Below are 20,761 nucleotides of genomic sequence, written 5' to 3'. Positions count from 1 at the left end.
TGAACAACCTGGGTGGTTTGACACATTACAGCAATATGTTGGTGTGTGCGCCCATGTGTGTATGCACATATATGGCGTTTTTCTGTCTGAGCTCCCCCTTTGCTGTTATTTCTGATGCTTTTTGCAGAAGAGAACCCTGAAGGTAGTCACAGCCACTAGAAATGGCCGCTTGGGATGGCTTCTCAGTCCCTTCTCAGGCAGCACAAGCAAAGCCAGTTTCAAGCTCCTGCTTTGCGTGTTGCTCTGAGGGGCTCTTTCTTAGGCTGTTGTGCCTTCTGGCACCTAGGGGTGAGTGTACTAGCAGAGAAATGATTGGTATCTTCTGTGGATGACAGTGCCCAGGAAACAGGACCATCAAGAGTCTGGGACATCCTGTGCTGTAGAACCCTGTCACTGCCAGGCACATGGGCTCTCTTGGTAACTTGCTGTGGCATGCCCCAGCAAAGCCTGGCTGACTTCAGGCTGGAGACCCATCACCAAACAGCCATTGTTTTGTCAACTGAGCGTTCGCATTCCTCCTTCAGCACTCCTCAGTGAGGGCTGGGCCTTAGCTCACCGCACCCCAGGGGGCTGGCCCCCTTCTGCCACCCGTGTAGGTGCCTGGCATGTGTGCAGCATGGCTGACTGGCAGTGAGCTACGCCTGGCATTCTCCACCTCCGAAACTCGGTCACGAGCAGGGCTTATTACTCAGTTCCTCAAACATTGAATTCTGCCACCTCTCTCCAAAACATATTCATGTTGACATATCCCCTGGCCACTGAGCCCAGCATGGGGGCTGGACCTGGCACTCAGCTGAAATTCCTCCTACTTCTACTGCTCTCACACTACCAGGCTCCTTGCTTTCGGGTTTGGAGACCCTGAATTAGGGCTTCTGTGACCAGTGGAGGGATGGCATGACACTTCATCTGGGTTTGTAACCAGCTGGAGCATCAGGTGCTGCTGGCTTCTCCCCTCCCTTTTCACTAGTTACTGATAAACTCTGTGAATACTGATAGTTGTTTCCCTGATGTTGCTTTTTCTTTTTAAGTGACTCCTGCTATGCTGTCTTTGTAAGAGTCAGGGGCAGGGCAGTCTCCAGCCAACAACCTCCTGTGCTAAAGGCTGGTCAGTTATCAGCAGCTCTAGGCTAATAATAACACTTATTAAGGACTTTCCACAAGACTGAAAAAAATGAGCAAAATCTCTACAAACCCTGTTTTCAGGTTGTAGGGAGAAGGATCTACCAGAGTGATAAAGCCTGAAACAAATACTCAAGTGTGAGGGTCTAGTATCATAAAGTGTGTTGGAAACCCTGATTTCTGCTTCTGTCTTTTCTCTGATACCAAGAAAGAAATTTTTCTATGTTTCAGTTTCTCTGACTAAAACAAATGGGAGATTTGCTTCTGGCCTCCTTTGAAAACGGAACTGAGAAGGGGCTGTAGGTTCAAAGGGTTGTGAGTAGTGCTGACATCTACTGGTAAACTAAAACTGGCTGATAGGTAACATAAAATACCATAAATACATAAATACATAACATAAATAGAGCTTGACTGTATTTGACCTCAAGACACAGCTGAGACAGTGTAGTTTGGAAGGCTAGCCTCTGCAGATTGAAACAAAACACAGCTACGCACCTATTTTTTTGAGGAAAAAATACTTTACTTTCCCCATCAGACATACAGCATCTAAATAATAACAGCTCCTGACAGGAGGCCTGACAACACATATATGAAAAGAGAAGCTGTATGAACTTACCATTCAGTGGTTTTATGTTATTTCTTAACCAGCTTGAAGACACAATAGACAGTTACACACAAGCTCTTGCTGAGAACAAGTAATTTCCTTGCCCTACTCTAGGACACATCATACACATGACAATGTGGACACACAACAGACAAGGCAGTTACATGGAGAGGTACATGCAAGAGAGAAGACATCAATGCAGTCACAGGCTCGTGCCAGTGACAGAAGTTGTTTTACACTGAGCAGCACTGGCACCACCAAAATCACAGCACAGGGTGAAGGGAGTGGTCTTTCTGCCAGAAAGTGGGAAAGGAGCTGACCCAGGAGACCACGGCAGCTTCAGTTCTTGTCTGATCCCAGCCAGAGCTGGTTTAGGGCTCCTCAACATGGCAGGCTGACTACTGCCCCCTAAGCCCAAAGGAGTGGAGGCTGCCAGGCTGTTCTTGCCAGTGGGAAGGGAGGAGTCCTGGCAAGCTGGTCTAGAGTCTAATCTCTGGCTACAGTCTCCTGTGTTTACTACAGAGAGGCAAAGTGAGGGGCAGGCATCTCTCCCAGCTGCAGTGGCCCTGTGAAGACTCCCATGCCCTCCCTTTCCAGGGGAAAGCTGGCTTCTCAAGTTTTGGGCAAGAACAAGCCCGGCAGTGCAAACATGACCATTTTGTTTCTCCTGATGCCCTAAAGAGCAGACCACAGTGCCTGTGAGCTGGTTGCCTGAGGCTGTTGGTTACTGTCCCATGGATCTGAGTCCAGCTATCACACCATTGTTCTCTGTGCTTCCCCCACTTTCCCTGACACTTATGGGGGTCCCTATGCAGAAAGGAGCAGGGTGGTGGAGGTTGCCCTCCTGTGCCTAGTGACAGGCTTTTTCACTGTTCTGCAGTGGCTGCAGTATCCCTGCCTCAGTGGGCAAGTTATTGGTGGGGCTGGTCCTGTGGGTGTTTGGTACAGCTGAAGAGAGGAACAGAAACACTGGGCAATGCAGAGAGGGAGGTCCTGTACCACCTTCTCTGCAGAAGGTTGTTCTGTTGAGCAGAACAACCAAACAACATTCTTCCTGTGAGAAATCTGAGGCTTTATAAAGCCAGGCCTTAGAGATGATAATTTTTACCTTCATTTTCTTGGCAGGACATGAATTCAGGATCCTGTTGCCTTCATGGTAATTATTGCTCTGTTCAGAAGCTAAGCCTCAGCCAGCAACATATCTTCCACTGACTCCATTAGCACAGGATCAACCACCTCAAGCAGACAGTTGCTTCTTGGATCTCTCCCACGGTGTTAGACTTAGTTCTTCACAGATTGGCATCCCAAGTATTTCATATTTATGCAGTAACACAGAACCTCACCCAATATTTTGAGTCTGTGGAAAAGGCATTCCTTCAGAGACCTCAAAGAAAGAGCTTACATTTTTGATTTTGCAATTATGCCTTGGTAATCATAGACTGATATTGATCCAGGATCTAAAATAGGGTCTTACAAATGAGTTTAAGGAAGAACCTCCCTCTGTGTCTTTCAACACACAAAGGACCTGATTAGTTAACTGCAAGGGGCTGTGGGCACCCTTCAAGCCCATTACAGAGCACATAGCTCCTCTGTTCAATTACAATTTAGCATATAGATTTCCTGTTTAATTAAAATTTTGGAAAAAAAAAAGAAAGAAAGAAAACCCATTTCAGGAAGTTCTCCTGACATAGGCTGTTTTCTTCTGAGTAAGATAATAGTTTCAATGCAGAGAGCAGGAGGAAGTAAGCAAACACCATTGTTACAAGTTCAGCTGGAAAAGCTGAAGGTAGGAAGCTCTTGCTCAATTCTGAGTTCAGCAGAAATGGGAGTCAAGAATGATGGCAATGTCTCCCAGGCAAGTCTTGTTCCCAACAGCAGGACCAGCTGATGGGAAGTGAATTGTGAGAGCCTCCAGTTACTGTGCCCACAGCTCCTGTCCGAAATCTAAGCTCACTGTGGGCTGGGTGACAAGCTCCTCCTCACAGCTCCTGCTAGGTCCTTGCAGCTGAAAGACCCTCTGCTTTAATTTATCAGTGATATCTTGTAGCTGTGACAGCCCTGGTGCCTGGGCCATCTGTGGACAGGGCTGATCCTGAGGTCCATCAGATATTGCCAGAGAGGCTTTCCACAGAATGCAGTGACACACACATCTTAAAAAAGGTGGCAATACAAAATGCCCCTGCACAAGGTCCCCACTAAACTTATCACTGCACTGCACAGCATGCTAAACAGTGTAGCACTAATGAGAACTGTTAGCAATTGTCTGGTACAGCTCACATTTCTATTGGCTTTAAGCCTACAGAGCCTATTTGAGGTGAACTATTGTGGAATACCAGTGATGAAGATATTGTACAGTGATGAAGACCCTGTAATAGCAGCAATAGCCTGCACCAGTTACAAGGAAAGAGAAATCTCAGCAAAGGGAGAAATGCCTGGAAAAGAAGTATTTTGCACGTATGTGGTTGAAAAACTGACACATCTCATTTTCACAATATTCTTACAACTGAAATGGTGTCAGCACCTCCAACTGCAAATTGTTTCCTTGGCAAAATCAAGAAAGATCACAACTTCATAAATGTAGTGCTAGTTTTTTGAAGAACCTTGAAATGAAATTTAAGGAGTATGAAAATAAATGATAGAGCGTCAACAGCTGTGTTAGAGACCATACAACCAGAAGTTTGTTCCCTAACACTCAGACCTAAGACTTTACCAGTAACAACTGCTTCTGGGTTTAGAGTATTTCAGATTTCCTTCCAATTACACTGTCAGTCAATTCTCATTGTAGTTGTCCGAAGTTAGGTGTTAGTATCCTCTTCCCTCAACATCTAAATCTGAGATACAGAAAGGTTACCAAGGTAATCTGGAAACAAACTACAGCAGAACAAAACTGTCTGTAACCAGGTAGACACGACTAAATTTCTTCTTTCCATCTCGTTCTAATGATTATATTCTGTTTTCTTTACATTATAGTCACATCTGTTTTCTGCAGACAATTGCATGTGTTGGGAACAAGTTGCAATATGCCACTCTGGACAGACGTGTTCAGAGTTCTGGGGTTCCTACTTCTTGGGAAAGGATAGATAAGAGACTTTGTGTCAGCTTGTAGAGAGACAGAAACCTGATACATCGCCTGGTTCCAAATTCCACCTACTCCAGAGATACTGAGGGGAGAGAGGGCAGAAGTTCTACTCTTTGACATTATACATCATTACACTGAAAAAGAGCAGCCCTGATTTTTCACATCAACAGTTTCTGACAACAGTGGTGTCTATGTCCAGCTGTCTGGATTATCCTAACAATGGGAGAACAACTGACAGTGACTTAGTACCGTGGGAGCCAGAGTGAGAGCACTTGGTTGTTTGCTAGAAGTGCACATCCAGCTATGGCTGGATGATGTTCTTGGACACCTGTGAGCCCAGCACATTTGACCGGGGCAAGATGTGGTAGACACCGTTTTGGGAAGAGTTACCACTCAGGTTGTTTCTCTGGACATGTTCCATCCCCCAACTTTCTGCTTCTTCCTTCCGCAGTTGGTCTAGGCTCTGGGAGTGCAGCTCTTCCTGACTGGCTTCTTCCTCCTGTGAACCAGAAGAAAGGTACCAAGAACTTCAGCAACACTCCAGGAGAGAGGCAAGGTGTGCATGATACTTAAATATCCTCCCACATTCTTTCAGAAATTAGTACAATCCTGCCTGTCTATAAAAGATCTAATATACTGTTTACTGCAGGACAGTGATGAATGCACATTCAAGCATTAAACAAACAAGGAAAGATTCATCCCTTTTCACCCTCTACAAGGACATTCACAGAAATGCTGTGGCAAAGCAAATCTGCAAACAACTACTCAAATAAGCTTTCAGGTACATTCACATGAGAAGTTGGACCTTTCAAGACACTCTTTCAAATGGGAAGTGATCACAAGACTACCCTGTAAAAGGAAGGCTTCTTTCTTACTCAGCTAGGTCACTTTGTGCCATTTGGCTATTCTCATTATTAAGGCCATAAAAGCATGAAGTAATGACATGATTCCCACATGCCTTGCTGCCTTTGACTTTAAAGCTGAAGACCCAAAATACACTGGATGACTGGATATAGACAGTCTTTGGCAAAAGTCACAAATCTGCAGCGAGATGCTGTAAGCACACCGCTAAGAGTCTTCCATCACATATGTCTTATAAATAATCCACAGGCAAGGTGTTGTTAAGATCACAGTCCACAACACTGTCATGAGCTGTTCTTGCTGGAAAGGACCATCTGATAATTTTTCTTTTAACGTCTGAGGATAAGCAGTTACAAAGCAACTGAATTGTCAGTGAATTGCATCCACTGCCACAGGATTGAGCTTGGCCTCAAAGGAGCCAGAAGGTGTGTTTAAAGATACCATGGTTAACTCAGGGGACATAAAAGCAAAGTGTTACTTTTCTTGAACAGAAAAGGCTTGATCATACAGAATGCTGACCCTGGCCAACCCTTTCTGTCTTATGTCAATGTGGATTGGAAAAGCAAAGATGATACCAGGTCCTTTCACAGAGCAGGGCTGTGTGAAGACCTAATGTGAAGCAGGTTCAGGTGCATGGTGGAGGGCTACCAACCTTACTAACATCATCCAGTGGTTTGCCCACCAGGTCCTTCCTCTTCAGCTTGTTTCTTTCTGGCACATCGAGCTTGCTCACCACTGCATCAGTCTTGGAGCCAACGCTGTTTATGGACAGTTCCAGCTGCAGTACACGTTGCAGCAGGCTGGGGGAGACATGGAGAGCAAATGTAAGCCTTTTCTTGTGATGATTAGTAGGATTTGCAGGAGATATCTCACAGACAGTGGGCCAGACCTCAAACAGGAGTGAATGCTCCCCATCAGATAATTGATTCATACCCACTGAAGGCATAACTTCCTGCTGTACTGTGTTTTCATCTGTAATCAGTGATTCTGCTTAGGATGGATCCCAGCCACTTTGGATCAGAGTCCAGACACAATATAATTCCATTATTAAGTATTGCACCTGCCTCTCCTTTGATATGGCCCTATGTGGTTTGCTCAGTGTTTCTCAGCAGCAGAATCAGGATCTCCTGATTCTCTGTGCTGTATTTATCTCATGCTCTGCTGTGGAAGAAACAGCCAAGTGTTATTCTTGGACCTGGACGATAAAGGCCAACTAGGCTATAAATCAAGGATATTTATTCCCACAGGATCTTCTGTAAAGGTATCAGCTTCCCTTGGCCCAGTTATCTGGGCCACCTTCTGATCTGAAATATGATGGCATATGGCCTGTGGCCAGCTGACAGCTGCAGAGGTTATTCAAGAGGCAGAAAGCAAAATGTCTTAATTTTTTATATGAACAGGCAAACTACATTACTAGAATTGTCCCAGTTGTCTCCTGACCTGCTTATTTATGCATGTGCAAGATGAAAGAGAACGATCTTACTGAAACCGCTCAACACCACTGTAAAGAGTTACATCAGGGAAGGAAGCAGAAGGGAATCAGACTCCTCATTTGCAGAGGGTTGAAACTACTGACAGCACAAACATACACTTGGAACTCTTCTTTGGAGACCCAGCTGGCTTTATTGGTGTGATTATTCCTTGCTTCCCTGTAGATCAAATTCTCATCCAGGTTGTTGTCACCATAGGATTTCCCCAAATTTTCAATCTCTGTATTCAGAGCAACCTGGAAGATAAAGAAACTCCTGCAAAGCTGGATACTAACTCTGTGTCAGCTTTACTCTGAATAACACACAGCTTCATATATCACTACCTATATCAGAGGTAGTGATATACTCAGCTGTTACCCAGGCACAGTTGGAACTGTATTTGAGTTGCCTGCTCAGTTTATACCACAAACCCAAAAAGATTCCTGGGACCACTTTGGAGTGAACTCTACCAAACAGATTTCTTTCCTTGCCCTTTTTTACCCTTTTTGCCTCAAGGTCATGCTTCATCTGCTGTTGCTCCTCTTCATCAAGGATGTGGTTGCCATCTTTGTCAAACGTGCAGAAAGCTGCTGTGATTTCATGATCTGCATGGCCCAGTCTGAAAAAGAATAGAAAGAGAAAACTCAAAGCACAGAATTACACTGTTAAGGTCTAACAGTGTGGGAATACCACTTTTGAAATCAGTTTATTGTTTCCTCCTGCCAGTGACAAACCTCAACACCCCAAATGGGCAAGAGATAGTAACACAAACCTATTTAGACCAGCAGATTAAACATGTGGGGAAAGATAACTATTTTTTTTTTGAATCTTAAATTGCCCAGATCTGAGCTAACTGCTCTCCCAGTCTTGAAAACCAGAGAATCTAGATTACCCATGTTACCAACAGAAAGAGCTAAGTGGGCATCCCTCAAGCTGACTCACTTACTCCTTCAAGCTGTTCTTGAAGTCTTCAAAGTCTAGTTCTTTTGTTCCATTCTGCAGTGCTTTCTGCACATCAGAAATCCGCTCCTTCTTCAGCTTCAGCCTCATGAGTGTCCGGTTGTAGCTCTGTTACCAAAGGTGCAAAAAGGTGCGAACAGACACAGAATCATGCAGACAGAACAGTCAAAAGTAGAGCAGAACACAGGTGAGCCTACGCTAAGTAATACAGGAAGTTTTTAAGTTTTCCACAAGCAAAAATACAACACTGCTGAATGAACCTCATCTCTAAACTAGGATCACACTTCCAAAGTGACAGCAACACGCTAGTCCTCTGCTTTTCTTCTCACAATTCTTCTTTTATATGATCTCTCAGTCCATCAGCTGTTTAAGATAATGTCTCAAATACTATTCTTTGCAGAATATTGCTCCCACGGAGCAATATTCTGCACCTTCCAGGAACTTTTCTGGAATTCGCCCATGGGAAATCCAGATGTAACCCACTACATTTGCACCACTGTAACATGCTCAGCTTAGCAAAGTAGGACCTGCCGTGTTATTGATCAAAGTACAATCTATCAAAGACTTGAAAGGACTTTGTTTAGAGACTATCCTGGAAAGAAAAGTCTCTCAGAAACACTACATCAAGTAAGAGGATTCCCCCAACCTCTGCTTTTTCATCTTCTCATTGCTAAAGAATCTGGGAGCTTGATTTATTCCAGAAAGGAACTGTGACTCCTCTGCACACAAAGAAGATAGATCTGGAGTTGGCAACCACTGTTTCTCTCTAGTAAATTCCACTTAGTTCAGGGACTTCCAAAAAATGCTTCATGATTTAGCTAGAAAGTAGCATGGCTTTCACTATTCATCACCTGCTTCAAGATGTCAGAGAGCTGCAGCTCATCCTTCTGGCTTGAAAGCTCTTCCTTGACTTCTGAGTAGGTGTCATTGATGATGGCCAGAAACATGTTCTAGAAAAAGGGGAAGAAGAGAGGTGAATATGCATAAGACATCTTGCCTGCTCCAGCAACTGAAGCAGCAAGAGGCAGGACTTAGTTAAACAAGGAGCTATTTCCCCACAGAGTCTCTCTTGGGCAAATTAAACTGGGTGAAGAGAAGGCCCCCTTCAGCCACACTGTGTTTTCTCGTGTTTCTGCAGTGAAAGCAGTGATTGCAGGTATTTGTTACCAGCTCGAATGCTACCTTGGATAGCTTTTCTTGAAAAATCTTAAGTTACATTTGGATTCCTGACACTGGCTGTTTAACCTGGATGTTATGAGCATCCCTCTGCATCCGTTGCCTAGGAAGCCAGAGACTCTCCCCCATCATTTTTTCACTGCCTTTTACAGAACAGCTGATCTGATCCCCTTGAATTCAGCTGACACATTAGTGGTATTTCCAGTCAGATTTAGTCTTCACCTTAAAACATGTGAATATGGCTCTAAGTCACCCTAATAATCAAATCCCCAACTGTAATAACACACTCTTTGCCTACTGTGGTCTATTCGCACTGCAAAGCTTCTGTAACAAACTCCCTTTCCCTCTAAGCATTAGCACTGCACCTAACTCAGGGAATGTCAGGAGGGGTCTCTCAAACACTGCTCTCAATACTGGGACAAGGAGTACTTTCTTGCTTACCAGGAGCACAAAGAAAACAAAGAACACATAGGTGACAAAGTAAATAGGCCCAAGGACCCTGTTGGCATTGTCAATGGAATTGTAGTCAAAATCACCGAGAATGATCCGAAACTGGGTGAAGCTGGAGGAAAGAAAGAGCCCAAGATCACACAAAGGCACATGGATTTATCCTACAACATCAAACAGTCCTGAGGTGAACCTGAACCTGCCTGCAGCCCAGATGGGCATAAGAACAAGCCAGAGCAGGGTCTAAGCCACTCAGTCAGAGTGTAGGTTCAGCTACTCATCCTTAGCAATAAACGCCGACAACCAGAAATCTGTCTGTTACCCTCAATTTTCTCACTGTGTTCTTTTGTCCATGAAGATGTCACAACCAGAGGACTATGAGTGACTTATTAACTGTTGTGACTTTATTACAATGAGATACAACAGGTGTCTGATTGACATTCAGATTTGTATCTGTAGGGAAGGGTGAAATTCTTTTGATAAAATTATGGAAACATGGTTCTATCTTATACACTTACATGCATTTAACAAAGGTACTGAAGTTTTCCACTTGTGTCCCAAAAAGAAGGTAACCCAGCTGGGCATAGGCAAAGAAGACAATGAAGAACATAATGGCAAAGCCCAGGATGTCCTTGGCGCAACGTGCCAGTGTGGAGGAGAGCTGGGTCATTGTTTTGTTAAAGCTAATGTACTTGAATATCTGCAGGATGAAAGAATGGGGAAAAAGTTAGGCCAAAACATCAGCTAGGTCAGTCTCTCTCAGGTGTGTGCATGCTTACTGACAAGAGGTTCACTATAGTACCAAAGCACTGAGAAGAAAGTTGGACTAGAGGAATAGTGGCTTAGTGTTCAGGATATTTGTCCCGGGTGTGCCACCATCCTCCTGGAGGTCATAAACATATGGCTTTGTTCCCTGTGTCAAAGGAAAATACAAACAGGGACTGCTAGAAGGACAAATTTCTTAAAGCTACCAAGGAGTCCCAAATAGAGAGTGGCTTTCCACCACGCCAAGATGCTTTGGTTGAAATGCAAAGTCCACACCAGCACATGAGTAATTTCCAGTTCTTGAGGGATCATCATGAAAGGAAAGCACCGTTTACAAGATTATCCTCTGGAATACTAAAAGAGTACAGGATAGATAAAGTTACATTGTACTCAGCATTTTCTAAAACCACTTTTATACCACAACGTCTGAGCTCATCGCCCTGGATGTTATCTCCCAATAACTGGCTTCAGAATGCAGGGTGAAAAGTTGTCCAGATTTACTGCAAAACAGAGCATATGACTTTGAGGAAAATCCTCTGCTGTATAGCTGTTACACTCATTTACTCAGAGGGATGGAAGAGACAACTCCCAAATTATCTAGAGGAAGAGGTCTGACTGGAGACCTGGCACCTCCCAGACCCACTACAATACCTTGATCCAGGCAAAGAATAAGTTGACTGCATTCATATTGTTGTACTGCGTCTGCCAGAATGCCAAGAACTCAAAATCTGCGTAGGTGTTGGGGTGTTTCAGCAACTCTCCCAGCAGCCTGTTCACCTCAATGGTGCGAAAGATGTGAAATCCAATGGCGACAATGGAGAGCTGCAAAGAGGAAGAGGAATAGTCTGCAGTGACCACTGTACCTATGCTTTCCTCAGAAATTAAAGTGTCACAGAACTCCTTGATATAGCAGTTCACAGCTGCAGTCTACTGATGGGGGATGGAAATAAGTTCTTGATGCACTGAATGATGCCCTGGTTTCACAGTCTCTAGGGCATCTCTAAAGAAAGTATTTTCTCCTAACAGTTGACAGAAGAGCATATATCCATTAATTCTGCTAGTTCATTTTAGTATTAAAGCAAAACCTCTGCCAGCTCTTGTCCTATCTGGACTAGTTCCCACATTCTTTCATTTATTTTGGCTCTTATACCTCTCTGCAATTGCTCCCCCCAAAACATGTGTAAGAGTCCTCACCAGAATGACAACAACATCCAGGATGTTCCAGATGCTGGTGAAGTACTGAAGCTTGTGGATACGCAGTTCCAAAGCCTCCTCCACCACGTAGTAGAAGATGAAGACACAGAATACAATTTCACAGGCAACAATGAAGAAGTCCCATGCACTGACATATCGTATAAGTTTGACTGTCCGGATTTGCCAGGAAGGAATGGCACCACCAGTGGCTGGAAACTCAACAACTAACCTTGAAGGGGACAAAAAAACTCTGATAATTATAAACAAGAGGATGGAGGCTCTGGGATTATTTTGAGAGGCAGCAAACTTGAGCATGATCTATCCATCAGACCATGAGTGGAAGAGTTGTGCATGTGTGTACACAGCCATATCTCTGCTGCTTCACTGCCTGTGACAGGAAAGGGTGAAAGATAAAGAGAAGTGTGACTGGTTATGTCAGAAAGACCAAGAATTCTTACTAATCCATACAATTTCTACTGACACCATTCAGACCTACCCCACTGGTAGACCTTAATAAAGTATTTGCATTTTAAGAAACCATGGCACTGAGGAAGATGCAAGAGGCTGAAGAATTTTCAACTGGACTCAACTTACCTCAGAACACAGAACAGATTGATATTTGCATTATACACAGAGAAATCAATGAAGACAACTCGTGTTCCCCGATCCAGCCACAGCTTCTCCTTCAAGACTTGCAGGGCTTCAGCACTCTCTTCTCTGGTCAACTTGAGGTCTATGTAGTATCCTCCCCCACTGTAACTGGTTAGTCTTCCCCAGTGAGATGAACCACCCAGCTCCTCCTCAGAATGGTAACTCCATCTGCAACAGACAAACCATAAGCAAAGGCTTCACCACCCCAGGCTTGGATATGACCTTGTAGCCTGGAAAATTAGACTATATCTTCACGGGACAGAACAGTTTTTAATTAAAGAATTGGCACTTAATTCCTAATGAGTTCTTCATTGTTGTTAGTTTTCTAGTCTAGTGCTTCCCAGCAGTGACACATGACTTGCAATATTATGGAGGGAAAATTCTGAGATCCGTTGGCTAGGTCAGTCTTGTTTTCATGGAGGTTGCTCCCAGGATCTGCTCTATTGCCTTTTATCACATTGCACACAACCATCTGCTTAGAACACTCTTGCACTGATATTTCCTTATGAACAATAATTTCTTGTTCACAGATCAAGACTCATGCAGCAAGTAAAGAGTTATTAAACTGAAGCTACCTCACATTATTATAGAGAAATAGGCTATCAAGATGAGAGAGATGTACTTTCTTCTCTTTGGCTCCTGAAATCCCAGAGGAAAGCAAATAGTATCCTCCTTTTGATGGATCTGGTCCCAAAGGTCTTTATTTAACTTCACACTCTTAAAGACAGGCAGCAATTTCTACCTAATTTTCCACTGGATTCTTCATGGCTTTCCCAACAGGTCCCACTTTGCCACTTATTCTGTTGTGCTTTTCCTCAAAGAGACACTCAACCTTATTGATAGACGAAAAGGACTTGCTGCCTCTGACTGCAAGGGGAATTCCAGCCTTATGTGAGAAACTCACCCTCAGCATCCTGCAGCTTAGCAGATCTTGTTTTAACTAGAAGAGACTAATTTGGATTAGATGTACTTACGCTGTTCCATTGATGAGCCCAAAGGAGACCCTTTCCTCCTTGTCTTCTGAGTATACATCATAGCAGCCTGAGATTTCCTCCTTGAAGTCATCATGGACCACACAGGAATTGTTCTTCACTTTCAATTGTCTCATGCGTGGGACACCCAGCAGCAGATTCTCGTAATAAATGTACGACTGGGTGCTGTGCGCTGTCAGGGACTCGTTGTTGTACCACTTTGTCCAGTAAAGATTATCCAGAAGGGGACCTTGTGCATACTGCAAGGGAGGGAGAGGAGAACAACTGCTTTGTAGCTCACACAGAGGGAATTTTCTTAGCCTGGGATTGAGATAGTAAGACGTGACCTGCCCCTCTCTGCTCCCCAAGACAAAGGTAGTGTCTTTGTTGGATGTATGTTAAGGAGGGGAAAGACCAGGGCTGCTAATAGAGGAGGGATGCTGGGCAGCAGGGTCGTTGTTGGTTTCTCACAGGCCTGTTGTACAGTTGCTGCACCTTCCTGGACTCATAAAAGAGACAAGAGCTCTGCAAGTCTCTTTGTCTCTTCCATTTCAGTCAGCACAAGTCTCAAGGAATTGCCTTGGCACCAGTTGTGAATTATGAAAAGAGCGTGTGCCAGTGTCCTGGAAACACCGGGGGAGAATCAATAGTGCCATTGTTTGCTGTAGTGTTTTAATATGATAGAAAAAGACAAACATAATTGATGAACAATTTCTGTCTGTCAGAGATAAGTGGTTGCAATAACTCAATGGCCTTCACTGTGGCTCTCATTATTCCTTCACTAGTTCTTTGACAGAAATATGTTAGACCCCAGACATCTTTCCCCTTTTTTATTCTCTTTGATAAAAGTCAGTGCAAATTTTAATCCAGCTTCTTCATAAAGAATCTATAGATCAGACAAGCCCAGGCATGAATTACAGACAGGTTAAGTATGCTGTTCCCAAATTGCCATGAAAATGGACAAAAGCCTATTACTAAGACACCAGCATGAAGACATGGGGCTGTAGGATTCAAAGTCACTTGTACCACATGGAAACATGAAGTAAATCACTTGGCCTCTCTGGATCAGTTCTTTCCATCTGTGCAATGAATAGATGCTCAGATCACTTTAATTTTTTTGTTATGTCCTGCCTGTTCAGCTGGTAAATTACTGGGAAATGGACTCTTCTGGGCACACACAACACTTATCCTAGCCAGTATTCTGCCCACAGTGCTCAGAGGGATAAATGATATTTTAAGTCAGTGAGTATTTTGCACGCAAATGCTACTGTAACTATTGCTAGTAGCTGGCAAAAGCTTGTGGCAATAAAATGCCTTGCTGAAATCACTAGGTAGCAAATTCAGAGGGAACTGAATGTCCCAGTCTAGCTGAGATTTACAGGGTTCCCCATGCTGAGCTAGATTTGTACTCACCACCCAGAAGTCAGCCATGCTTCCGATGGACTGGAAGGAGACACGACCATCTGAAGAGGTCTGCAGAAAGAGCTCAGACATCACTTTGGTGTAGTAATAGGCATTGGAACTTGTCATTCCATAGGTCACTAAGAGAAGAGATAAGAGAAGGGTCCTTCCTTATATCTGAATATAGGAGCCTGATATAAATATATTTATATATTCACTTTATGTGTAGCTTGTACTTTCACAGGTAAGCTGAGCAAGGCATGGGAGAAGAAATCTTAGGACCTTTTGCTTTCTTAGGGATTTACAAATTTACTTGTTGCATGTTGCAGAATTTAAACTGTCAGACTGACAGACTGTAAGAGGTTAGTAGAGAGAGAATACCATTGGATGATGCAACTGAACATCCCAGGTAATGATTTTTGTTCTCAGACAAAATTTCTGAGGGAAATTTTCTTTCTCAGAACAAAGCCCATGTTCTGTATTTTGACTTTCTGATGTGAAGCTGCGAAGGTACAGAGACCACCCTGTTTTTCCAAGTGGAAAGCTCCAGGTAAGTTCTCATCTACCAAGAAACCCCAACAGTAGCAGGCTCTAACTTCCACGAGCATGTTGTTTCAACTCTCCAGTGCTCCTCTTCCTTCAGAAAAACATCCATCATGGTGATCACTAAGAACATGTTCTGCTCTTGAAAGCACAGCAGGAAAATAAAGCAGCTGACGTTCAAGACACACACCCCCCACACCTTCTGGATGAGTCAGTGTGTGACAACATGTACGTCTGTGTGCACCTCTTGCTTCTTTAGGAAGAGTGACTGAAGCACTGTCTCCCTGGGCCAGTGTGATAATAACTTAGGTTGCTATTGTCTGTCAATCTCTCCTGCCATAGGGTCCATGAAATATAATCCTCTTCACTATCCCATGCCACTGGTGTTCATTTGTGATAATCAATGAACCTTCCCAAAACCAAACAGCCATTGTTCTATCTACACAAAGTCAATTAGCATTAGCATTCAGTACAGGGACACATTACATTCACCCAAGAACAACAGTGAGAGCTGCTATCTGCTTTATCACCACAGCCACCCCTGCAGTCTCAGAGGGGAAAATCTCTCTGACTTCTGTATCTTTGATGCCAGGAAGTTTCTGGAGCTGCTCTCTGGGTCTTGAACATTTGCTGTGAAACTAATTAAAAACCTTGAGCAGATTCTTCTAGGACTGTGGTGTCAATGGCTAGAACTGATAATAGGAATCAGAAAATACTGCTTAAATCTAACCATTATCAATTAGCAATGGTCAGTAATTTTACTTCTGTGTAGAGTTATTAACCTATTCTATAGGTTAACAACACAACCTCCTGCTGCAGTGAATGCACGTACAATAAATTTAACATTTACAGCAGAGCAAGGAAGACTAATAATAAAATCTCACATTATTCCCGTCACACTGCACACAGAAAGGATGCCTATGAGACATGACAGCTACTTACGTAGACAGATGTCCACCAAGAACACAACATAGACTAGCAGCTCTCGCAGTGTGGTCTTCACATAAAGCTCTCTGTTTTCAGCTGTGTTCTCAGTCAGTGTAGTGCCCCACAGACCTGTTGGGTATAAAGAAGCGACTGCTGAGTTTTGATGGCCATTCTCAAGGGCCATGTGAGGAGCTGAAGTCCTGTTCTCAAAGAACTCTGCTGGGAGTTGAATTTTTGTCACTTTTTAAGGCCAAACCACTTTTCGTTTCAAAACTTGACTAAGATCTATAAAAATGTGTTAAATAACCCCTAAGAAGAACTAGAACAATTCCAGCATGAATAAAAGATTTGAGGCCGACCAAAACTATAATATATTGGCTTTTTATTTTTGCTAAATCACTCTCCAATTTTCTGTTTGAGCTCATTACGGACTGATCTTTTTCTGACTGTTTTTCAGCTTACTCTTTGCAGAGATTTGTCACAAGGTCTCTTGAAACTATAAAACTTCAACTCAGTCACCCATGTGCCAACAGCTGACCTTCTGTTAGGACTTCTGTAGCAGAACTGCATCTGATGTTAGCTTTACAGATACTAGTCCTTTCAGTGCACGTTGAACCATTAGGTCCCTTGCTTACCTAAAAACTCTTGCAGTTTTCTTGTAGGTCATAAGACTCGCACACATAACACAACTCAATATTTTCAGCATAAAATTTAGAGCCAAATTGGCTTTAGGACATCTATCAATGGAGCTGTGCTGAATCCAATACAGTTATGCCAGTTGCAACAGCTAGAGATCCTATTTCTTTCCACGGTCAAAGCAACTCATTAAATGTCACCAGGATTGATCAATAAGAGAGAAACATTTCCTTTAAAAGAAGCCTTGATATTTTGGGTTTGATGAACCGCCTGATACCATTAGTGTATTTGTTTGTTCTTTTTGAAACGGCTTTTTGTTGTGATTTCTGGAATGCTCCTGAAGTTGAAAGGCATAAGAACTTCCAATTGAAAGCCTAGTGATAGAAGCCATGTCAATAATATCCATAGTGTTGCTGCTTTCTGCAGCTCCTAGAGAGCTCAGCCCTGATAACCTATCCCCAGTAGTATGCAGCAATCATCTTCCTGCGAGCAAGGATCAAAGCTGATCAAAGGCCACACATTTGAAGTCAGTTCTTGCAGATAAGAAACCGCTTTTGTTTCTCTGGAGCAAGCAAAAGTGATCTAGTGGTCTGTGTGCATTTACTCCTGTCATTTTGACAGGTCTTTGGCATCTCAGCAGATCAGAGAGCTTTTTGCACCATCAACTACCGTAGTGACTGTTCCAGAATCTGCCATCACTCCTGGGCAGACAACTAGTAGCCTGTTCTGGACAATCCAGACCAGCAACAGAAATAACAGCCTGAAGAAGATCTGGATTAACTGCTGTGAAGGAGAGAGTGTCCTGTCGTCTACAGGAATCTCCACAATGCAGAAAAACAAGTGGAAACAACTCACCCATCTGTTCAGGTCATATTTAAATGACAACCTTCATCCTCAGATATGACTACATCACAATCTTTTAACAGGTTTGGTTTGGTTTTTTTCCCCCATGAGGCAGAGAAACCTTACTTTCTGTATGTTTGAAGCAGAGGCGCAGACTTTCTTTGCTTTGAGAACAGAAGTGTACTTGGAACATCTAAATTCAGGGACACTCAAATATCCCTGAAAACTTGGTTCAGAGAGTTGCCCAAAATGATACCTGAAGGACCATGAGGCTGGTCCAGTACCCTTTCAGATTGCATCCAGAAATTGTAATACTATATCACTTGAGGTTTGTTTTCAGCTATTTCTTTAGGAAATCTGTAATTACCCACCAAGCCCACCCAGCACCGTTCCTCAGCCAGGAGAAACCTCTAAAGCCTCAGCTCTGACTGCATGTGAATAGATAGTGTTAGACTGTAATGACAATGACAAATAAGTATTGATCATAGAGGGGTTGTGCAAATCAGGACCAAGCTATACTGTTATTCACTCACATGTACTGTTAGAGGGTACAGCTCTGAGAAAGGTTCTTACATTCCAAGTCAGGAAGAAAACAAGAAAAGCTACACTGGCAAGAAAATGTAATTTTCACAAGAAATAGTTTCTTGGTCTATCTTCCCTGTTTTTACAATATTAGGATTTTATGCCTTCTATAAGAAACTGTTCAAATAATGCTCTTGCCCAGGACTGTATACTTACAGGAGACTTATCTTGCTCCCAGAGTTTTGATTGTCTCTGATTAAGCCTACATAATATTTCATTCCCCTTTGCTTTTTAAACTGGAAAACAGCACCTCTTTCTTTCAGCTGTCTTCAAGAAAAGCATTGTTTGATACATTCCTGTAATCCCCTGCATTTCAGTCCTATATTTTCTCTGGTAGATATTTCTATCAGTTCTTAAGTTACTGTAACACAGGGGCCAGACCACTGTCTAGAAAATGCACACATAGACAGAATGGTCTCATCACCACAGTGATGACTCCTGGGGATTCTGAATATCTCAGCTCTGTCCAAAGCTCAGATTCACTGCAAAACCCTGAGCACATCACTTAGTCTCCGACTACCTTGTAGTAAAGGTAACAGGACAAACTGTGAAGCTATAGCCAGGCACACGGAATGAGAATGCTCCTTCCAGGTCAGCCAGACATGATCTCTGGAGTAATGCTACTGTATGTTGAGCAGGGCCCTAGGCTACGCAGACACTATGAGGTTTCTACCTTCTGCATCCCTTCTCTCATCCCCCCATACAATTGTTCTTTCTGAGGGCTAATAAATCCTTTCTAGTGGGATGTCAGAGCTTTACCTCTTATGCCTCTGAAGACGTAGAAGCAGCACTTGAGGAAAGGACTTGTCTTCCCATCCACAGCTTTGCTCTGTTCTTCCTGGTAGGGCAGTGGATCCCCAACCTCTTCAAAGTTCTCACAGGGATTTTCCAGGGTAGACTTGGGGTTGTAGATGGTTTGAATCTTCAAGGAGGTAGAAGGAGAGCCATTGTAAACAGGATTGTCCCAAGCTTTCTTCCCCACTGTCTCCAGTTCATGCTCCTCTGATGCTCTAAAGTGGCTCTCAGCTCTGTTGTTTAGGCAAGACGAATTCATGACTAGTCACTGCTAGCAGAAGTATTTTTTAACTGGAATTGTGAAGATTGCCTGTCCAAGCTGGAATTGTAAGGCAGCAGAGAGATAATCAGTAAATGCCAAACAGCTTGTCTGCTCAGCAACCAGGAGAGGGCACACCAACAGCTCCCCACAGACAGCAAGCATCCTCTCTTTTATATCTGCTCAGCTGGCGACACCGATCAGAGGGGTGGCACTACCCGTTGTTAGGAACCACTGTCAGCCTTATTATTCCAGGAGCCGTGGAACACCAACAAGTCCAGGAGTCATTCTCTGTTTCGTAAAGGCGACAACAGACTTAGATGCTGTCGTGAGAAGAGGCTGCTTAGAGGTCGGCCCCCGAGGATGGAGAGTTGGAAGGGGGAGGAGGCGGCTGGGATGTAGTTGGACCCCTCAGGCTGCTGCAGCCCAGGTCAGTTCCGGGGGAAGCTCCGGCTGGAAGCGGCGGTGGGACCCCGTGCGAGCTCCGCCAGGAGAGGGGCCAGACGGGAGCCTTTGCTCGGCGTGGGGGCACTCACAAAGTTTCAGCGAAGCGCCGAAGAGCAGAAGCGCTCCCCCTGAGCGGCGGCGCGGAGCATCTTCGTTATGTCTCTGTAAAAGCAGGAGTGAAAAACGGGGGTAAATGTTGTGTTCGTTTTGGAAACAAGGGGCTGGAATCTTCTGCTTTTGCAGAATTTCCATAAGCCATGCAGTGCCTGCTGGCCCTGAGGCAAGCCTGATTTAAAAAAAAACAAAAAACTAAAACAACAAAACAGAATTACACCAGGAAAAACTGGCAATAACAACAGCTGGGAGTTGCCTGCATTCAACTTGCCCCTGGCCAGCAGCAAGTAGTCGCCCCAGGCACCACAGGTGCTGAAGGCCTGTGACTGTACACTGGAGGGTCCCAGGGCTTAACCCTGGAATGACACACTTGTCTTGGTGATGAGACTATAAAAGAATGTATAACCTGAGCCAAGTCCTTCCTCAAGTCTGAATATATAATTCAGAAGAGGTGCCTCTCCATGGGTACTGAGGGTTGCACTTTTTCTGAGATTACCTAGGGAAGCAGTGTGGCTCTTGCACCTGTAGATGACCACAGGGCTCAAAGGTACAAGCAAAGATGTTTTCTCTGGACTATATGATCATACAGGTGATGTTGCCAGGCCAGCTGGGATGTGGAGAGATGTCCCCTCCCTGATGATGGCACTAAGCAGCTGCTCGAACAATAGTGAGACAAGACCTAACTTGGCACAGGTCACTAAGAAGGCAGCAGCTGCTTGGAAGATCACTGGAGGTCTAGGTTGGATCCTTTGACTGAACTTGGTATTATTAGGGCCTGTTGTGTTTCATTGCTCCCTAGAAAAATGAGAGCAGTGGAATGGAATCAGAGAGTTGAACGGACGGAAAGCATTTTCAGAGCTCTCAAGCAGCGGGAACACTAAGGAATGAGACCTCAGTGAAAGGCCAGACATCCAGTTG

The 20,761-nt window shown here is 43.9% G+C and overlaps 1 protein-coding gene across 1 annotated transcript; it reads right to left on the bottom strand.

Annotated features, from left to right (window-relative positions):
* Positions 1-5,103: 5,103 nt before the first annotated feature.
* Positions 5,104-19,475, bottom strand: PKD2L1 (polycystin 2 like 1, transient receptor potential cation channel). Its single transcript, XM_017806917.1, has 15 exons — positions 18,988-19,475; positions 16,183-16,296; positions 14,710-14,837; positions 13,300-13,556; positions 12,269-12,493; positions 11,675-11,903; positions 11,132-11,302; positions 10,234-10,415; positions 9,710-9,830; positions 8,944-9,042; positions 8,079-8,200; positions 7,634-7,751; positions 7,253-7,389; positions 6,316-6,463; positions 5,104-5,301 (listed from the first exon to the last, which is right to left on the bottom strand). Exons 1-15 carry the CDS (start codon positions 19,280-19,282, stop codon positions 5,104-5,106), a joined length of 2,544 nt encoding a protein of 847 aa, XP_017662406.1. The 5' UTR covers positions 19,283-19,475.
* Positions 19,476-20,761: the final 1,286 nt, after the last annotated feature.

The sequence above is a fragment of the Lepidothrix coronata genome, unplaced genomic scaffold (assembly GCF_001604755.1).
Source record: "Lepidothrix coronata isolate B3197 unplaced genomic scaffold, Lepidothrix_coronata-1.0 Scaffold17, whole genome shotgun sequence".
Lineage (NCBI taxonomy): Eukaryota > Metazoa > Chordata > Aves > Passeriformes > Pipridae > Lepidothrix > Lepidothrix coronata.
The sequence above is the reverse complement of the archived record's forward strand: the minus strand, read 5'-3'. Positions and strand labels throughout refer to the sequence as shown.

Coding starts and splice junctions, on each gene's coding strand:
- PKD2L1 (XM_017806917.1), bottom strand. CDS start 19,282: ATGAATTCGTCTTGCCTAAACAACAGAGCTGAGAGCCACTTTAGAGCA. Junction 10,416..11,131: donor TATTCTTTGCCTGGATCAAG/GTATTGTAGTGG, acceptor TTCATCCTGCAG/ATATTCAAGTACATTAGCTT. Junction 7,390..7,633: donor ATGACCTTGAGGCAAAAAGG/GTAAAAAAGGGC, acceptor TTTATCTTCCAG/GTTGCTCTGAATACAGAGAT.